We start from the raw sequence: 6817 nt of genomic DNA, 5'->3' as shown, positions 1-6817 counted from the left end.
CGCCGCGGTAGGCCGGACTATGGTATGGAGCCCACCCTGAAGGGGGCGCCAAACACGAAATCGGCGAACCGGGGGGCGTCGGGGCAGGTCATCGGGATGACGGGGTCGGGAACCCGGCTCTGATTCGCGTGGAGGGGCGGCTCCAGTGTTGAAGGGGCTCCGGGGCTGGTTTTGAGGTGTGAGGAGAGGGAGCTGACTTCGGGGTGTGGCTTCAGACCCTAGCCCTCTGGGGGATGCTGAGGCGAGGTTAGGGGACCAGCCCGGATCCCAGGGTCAAGGCGATTCGGACTGTTCTAGAACGTCGTGCAGTCGCGCCGCTGAGGAAGGGGTGGGGGTGGGGGGGCTCCCGCGCTGAGGGAGGATGGCTGCTCCTGGGTCTTGAGGACACGTAGAGCTCTGGTCCCCTGACTAACTGGGCTCTGGGGAGTTGGGGGTCATTGGCGCAGGAAGGAGTTCCAGGCTGGGAAGGTATTTGGAAGGTCCTCCTTTAGGGGTGAAGAGTCAGAGTAGAAAAGAATGATGCTCTGAGGGATGGGGTGATGGCTCCAGGTCTACCTCGTTTCGTACAGTCTAACCCTGTGTCTCCCAAGTACTCGCTCTTTCTCCCCCAACTTGCCTGGAACCTGCGGCTCTCCCTAGGCCGAGAGAATTCTGATCAACCCTAATCCCAGCCTGGGCAGGAGAGTGGGGAAGGAAGCAACATCCTGAGTTAAGCCCTCCTTGTCATACAGGTGTTTAATAAGAACGGAGGAACTAAGACTCACCTTTGGCTCACCTTCCGTCAAAGAGCAGGTTTTCTCTGGCATCGAAAACCTCCGCGGTGCGCGATTAATTCCTCAGAGCGCTCGGTCAGCCACTCCGCCTTCAGGAGAATGACTGACTGTCTGCTCTCCAGAGGCAGAAAGCAAAAACCAGAGGCACTGGTGACTGTGTGCACACACACCCCCGTCGCCCCTACTTGGGTAGAGTCCTAAATTCCTCTGTCAGGTTCAGCTTTACTCACTTTTAGAAGAACCCGGACTCAAAGAGAAGCCTGGATTAGCTCCTGCTTCTGTGAGTCACAACACCGTTTTACAATTTGTCATTTTTTTCTCGCCTTTTTCAGCCTCAACTGGCATCTGTAATTGCTATTCTTTTGATCTTCTTATTTACACCAGGCTTACCGTGAGAGAAAGGCACCCACCCGCTTGGTTACATGTTTTGGGGTTTTTTTCTTCTTCGCTGTCAAAAAAAAAAAGTAATGCTGGCTTTCACCCTCACTTCTTTCACCCCCCCCCCAAATTTTATGTACATTTTAAAACTCTCAGCAAGGTTGTAAGTATTGTACAGCGAATATCCAGAAACCTACCACCTTGTTGCTGATTGCTGGGAGCTGTCACGTGGATTTTTCACCCAGAGAGAGACTTTGTGCGGCAGAATGGAACTGCCTCCATAGGGCTTTCTGGGCTACAGTTGTGACAAGAACGGATCTCCAGGCCTGTAGGCTGTTGGGTGGGTTTGCTGGAAGGAGGCTCAGTCTGGAACTAAGACCTTCCTGTCACACCTGTGTTTGCTCAGAAAGAAAGAAACGGCTGAGCTGGTTCACCAGCTCTCAAAAAGCCAAACCCACTGCCATCGAGTTGATCCCGACTCATAGTGACCCTATAGGACAGGCTAGAACTGCCCCCATGGGTTTCCGAGACTGTAACTCTTTATGGGAATAGAAAGTCTCATCTTGGGTTCTTTGGGAATTAATCTATACAAGATTGTGTCCTCTACATCTAGAAATAGTCTTCTTTTGCTGTCTCGTGTCCGTTATTTCCTTTTGAGTAATTCCTTTTTCCACCCTTCAGGAGGAACCTGCCATGCCTCATGATTCAGCAGAGGACTTAGTTCACTTCAACGTTGGGGGCTGGCATTTCTCAGTGCCCAGAAGCAAGCTTGCTCAGTTTCCTGACTCCCTGTTGTGGAAAGAGGCTTTGGCCTTGACTGCTTCTGACAGACAGCGGCTCTTCATCGACAGGGATGGCTCCACATTTAGACACGTGCACTACTACCTCTACACCTCCAAACTCTCCTTTTCCAGTTGCGCAGAGCTGAACTTGCTGTATGAGCAAGCACTAGGTTTGCAGCTGATGCCGTTATTACAGGTAAGATGCCCTTGTCTTCCTGGGGCCCTGTAGCCAGCCTGACATTGCCAAGTATTGTCTTAGCTGACTTATCAGTTGCTGAGCTGATCTTCTTAGCGGGAAAGTGTGAGACATGAGTTAAAGTGATAAGTAATATGTTCTTAATAAAGGACAACATCCCCACTCTGACTTATCTATCCCAGCAGCCACCCAGATCTGGATGGGGCTTGCCCTTCACGGTCTCAGAGGGTGCTGTTGGCCCTTGGGAGCCCTACTTTAAGCTTCTGCCTATTTTCGTGGTTGAATTTTGAAAGGAGAAAGCTGTAGAAATTATACACCGTGTCTAAGATGTAAGATAGGAGCTTCAAGACTATTGCTTCTCAAAAGGAAAAAATATCGCTTCTCACAAAATTCACACAGGATCTTCTCTGTTACCCAAGAAGCACCTGGGTTTCTCACTGTGAGTAAAAACTGTAAGTGCCTTTGCTTCTAGACCACCGAAATGTCACACACACACACACACACACACACACACACACAGAAAATATTTTACAACAGCGAGAAATTCAATCTTAGGACTAGGAAGGATCATTGACCACTCTCTGGACAAAGCCTTACTTTCTACTGCTCCACACTGAGGAACCCAGAAACCACAACAGTAGAACTCAGGACCACCAGCTGAGCTTCCCCAAAAGCTCTTAGAAGAAATGCAAGGCGGACCAAGTATATCTGGGGGCCAGAGGAAGGACAGCACTTCATGGTGCATAGTTTGATGGGCACTCCTTGTGAAACCATTCCGTGTTTTCTCTGAAAGATCATTGTATATATTTGGGGCTCAAAAACCCATAACATACTCCAGTGCAAGTTGTCACCTTATTCTTTTTATTTATTTACTGGTATTTATTTTTCAAGGGACTTTCCTTGAGTTTAAATTATTTGCCACTTCCCCAGAAATGGAGGACTAGATGTGCTTACCAGTGGCTGCAAACCACTTCAGTGGCCAGGCATGTCAAAACTGCTGAGGACTCGCTGCCAAGGCCTCTTCGTGTGTGAGGCAGAGGAATAGCATGCTCATTGCAGAAAATCAAAGAGGTTCTCTTTTAAAGCCTCATTTCCAAGTCTGCAGGCTTGTTCAACAAAGTGTTTATTCAACCCTTAATCCCTTTGCTGTCCTCATGTCAATGGTGGGGGAGGGAGAAAATAAAAAGCTGAGAAGCAACTTGTAAACAGGAGGGAAGGATTTCAAGGCCAAGGCGCTGATCCAGTTCCAAAGTTCCAAGTCGTGTGAGCACAGGAGATATTTTAAAATCCTGGAGAATCTGTCTACCTAAAATAAACTGTGGAAGCAAAGTGCTGGTACTTTAAAAGCTGGTGTTTTCAAAGAAATAAACAGTTGGGCTGGCCCAATTCAAGTGGTGTTTTTTTATTCCTTGAAGCAGAATGTAAATACAGCTGGGGACCCAACCGTCACCACCAGCCAATCAACAGCCTCAACATGGCCATCCTTTCCCCACCTGCTTATGCCTTTCCTTAAGGAGCCTTGGTAGTGCAGCAGGCTACTAACTGCAAGGCCAGCAGTTCAGACCCACCAGGAGCACCAACAAGGGAAAAGGAGGAGGCGATCTGCTCCCTTAAAGACCTACAGCCTTGGAAACCCTGTACCAGGATCACTAGGAGTCAGAATCCAGCTGCATGGCAGTGGGTGGGCAATGTCTGTCCAGATACTCGGGTTCTTGCCTCCGTGTACAAAATATCCACCAATTCTAGCCTAAGGACCTTCTCAAGCAGCCTGACGTAGGGCATCCGGCCAGTATTTACTGAACTGATTGGGGGTACCTGATACCACCCCTGCAGGCTTTAGGGAGAACCTCGGTGAGACAATAGAAACGTCATGGAAGAAAACGTTCTGGAATTGATGGTGGTGATGATTGCACAGATCATCGAGTTGGAGGGTACATAAGTTATACATCAATAAAACTTCTCAAAAAGAAAGAAACAGCGAAGGCACAAATTGCGAGCCACGTGCGTACTTCAAAAGTTTCCAGTCGTCACAGTAAAGAACGAATCATTTTTAAAAGGGGGACATTCATTTGATTACGTTTCATAAATCAAGCTATTGAAAAAATGATCATTCCAACAGAGAATTGATTTGTACATTTGGATATTTTATGTACACTAAGCCTCCTACATAATCCAGTTTGCATTTCATGCTTACAGCATGTTGAGGTTCAGACTAGCAGCATTCCAAGCGCTGACTAGCCACATGCAGCTTGTGGCTACAACCGTATGTGACATAGACTTAGCCTGTTCAAATCGCTCAGTGTTCCTCACTGTGCAGTCCTCCCAGATTCAACCCCTGGCAATGGAAGTGGACGTTGGCCAACTGAATTTGGGATTATCTGAACTGTGGTAGGTTCTGCTGGACAGTTATATAGAATGAGTCAGCAAGTTGAAGGAAGGGGGGACCCACATCCTAACATCCCATCCTTCCTACCCTGCAACTCCACCCACCCTCAGCCTCTAAGCTGTTAGCTGTGGCCTGTATCCTCTGTCCTGATTGGAAAGCATATTGCCCTTCACCATCCCCTCAGACAGGGGCTGCCTCTAAATGTTTCTGTTCTAAATTCACTTCACTCATGGGGTGGCGGGGGTGAGAGGTGGGGATCTCCCACAAAAAGAAAAAAAATTCATAAAGATTTCAAAGATGACAATCCACATGCCACCTATTTGATCACCTACCCCATGCCAAGCCCAAGAGATAACGTCGTGAACGGTGTAAGGTTAGGTGGGAATCCCAGGGGGCTTCAAGAAGTTGGTGGATTTCAGTATCTTTCCATTCCATTTTCCCATGAGCCTTTTGAAGGCCCCTCCCTTGTGCTATGAAGGTAAAATAAGGCTGAATAAGGAAATCACAATTAGTTGAGGCTAAGGCAGGTGCCCGCAGATTGACAGGTGCACTGACAAGGTGGGATTTGAATAGATATGTGAATGAAAGAGGGGCAAGCCCTGCAGATGTCTGAAGAAACAGCTTCTAGGCATGTGGCACAGTAGAGGAGATTGGAGCAGCCAGGAGGAGGCAAGGAGGCCATTGTAGGGGAAAATGAGAAGCAGAGATGTCAAAGACAGAGGAGGTCAGAGGTGGCCAGGGCTCAGATATTACAGTCATGTAGGCCGCCGTGGTAAGGAGACCAGGTGGTGTGGTGGTTATGCATTTGACTGTGATACACAAGGCCAGCCGCTGGAAACCACCAGCCACTCCTGGGGGGAAAGACGACTCTCGACTCTCATCCAGAGTTAAAGTCTCAGAAACGCAGGAGGCAGTTCTACCCTGTCCTATGTGGTTGCTATGAGTCAGCATCAACTCAATGGCCCACAGGGAGCACCTAGAAATGGATTCTAAATATTGTAGGTCTCAGTTGAAGATGTTTGAAGAAAGAAGACGCTGTAAGTTTTTTTAAAAGATCATTGGACCTTGGTTTCTTGGGTAAAGCACCAAAGGCACAAGAACAACAAAAGAAATCAATAGAATATTATGTATTTATTTTTGCTCTTCAAAGAACACTACCAAGAAAGGGAAAATATATATTATGTAGCCCTTGGGGTCTCGAGGGCTTTCGATCAGCCATCAAGTTCACACAAAGATTGGTCTGTCTTTGCCTGGAGCAACAGAGAAAGAAGGAAAGTCAGGATTGGGCAGAGGATATGGAATTTGGGGCTAATTGCCTTCCTGAACAACGGTCTCCTTTGTCATGATTCCAGAAGAGCTGGATGATGCCTGGCTCCCATTACTAAATATTTTGATCAAAGATTCTATAGTAGAATCAGGATCAAAGGAGGGGAAATGCAGAAAGAACTTTCAAATGCTCATAGACTCTAAGCTTTCTGCAGCTAAGGAGCTTGGATGATTTTTTTAAACTATTGCCCTGATATAATCTTTTAAAACTCAAACCAAAAATATCCGTTGATGTTTTCTTAAAATCAAATGGTAGTTCAGCATAACTATCATAAAAGACATGTGCCCTGAGCTTTATGGTCTTTAAGGAACTATCGTGTTTGATGAAGCAGAGGGACATGAAAAGGAGGAAGGCCCGCCACATGGATGGACACGTGGCTGCAACAATGGGCTCAGCACAGGGACGATGGGGAGGCTGGCGCAGGACTGGGCAGTGTTTCATTCTTTCGTGCACAGGTCACTCGGGGTCGGGACAGATGGATGGCACCTCACAAAGAAATAAGTAGACGGGTAATGGCAAATAAGGAGAGCCTCCAGGAGCTGGATTGACCCAGTGGCAACAGCAATGGGCGCAAACAGCGGCAGTGGTGAGGGTGGCACAGGACTGGACGGTGCTTTCCTCTGTAGCCCATAGAGCCGCTCTGAGTCGGAACCACATCACTGGCACCGAACAAGTGAAGAAAGCCAGACACACAAGACCACACATTGTACTGTCTATGCTCACATATAAGCCGGGTTTTTCAGCACATTTTTTTCTTTTAAAAATCATTTTATTGGGGGCTCGTACAACTCTTATCACGATCCACACATCCGTCCACCGTGTCAAGCGCACTTGTACATTTGTGGCCACCATCATTCTCAAAGCATTTACTTTCTACTTGAGCCCTTGGTACCAGCTCCTCATTTTCCCCCTCTCTCCCCGCCCCCCTTCCCTCACGAACTGTTGATCATTTATAAATTACTATTATTTTTTCAT

The 6817-nt window shown here is 47.6% G+C and overlaps 1 protein-coding gene across 1 annotated transcript in view; it reads left to right on the top strand.

Moving 5' to 3' along the window:
* The first annotated feature begins 6 nt into the window (after positions 1-6).
* KCTD19 (potassium channel tetramerization domain containing 19) overlaps positions 7-6817 on the top strand; it is a 29738-nt gene continuing 22927 nt past the window's right edge. The window contains exons 1-2 of the mRNA XM_045293759.1: positions 7-22; positions 1833-2129. Coding sequence (XP_045149694.1) covers positions 20-22; positions 1833-2129 — 300 coding nt within the window. The 5' untranslated portion in view covers positions 7-19. The remainder of the gene's footprint in view (positions 23-1832; positions 2130-6817) is intronic.

The sequence above is a fragment of the Echinops telfairi genome, unplaced genomic scaffold, assembly GCF_000313985.2.
Source record: "Echinops telfairi isolate 266 unplaced genomic scaffold, ASM31398v2 ScPeMD7_2291;HRSCAF=2852, whole genome shotgun sequence".
NCBI lineage: Eukaryota > Metazoa > Chordata > Mammalia > Afrosoricida > Tenrecidae > Echinops > Echinops telfairi.
This window is presented reverse-complemented; position numbering and strand designations above follow the sequence as displayed.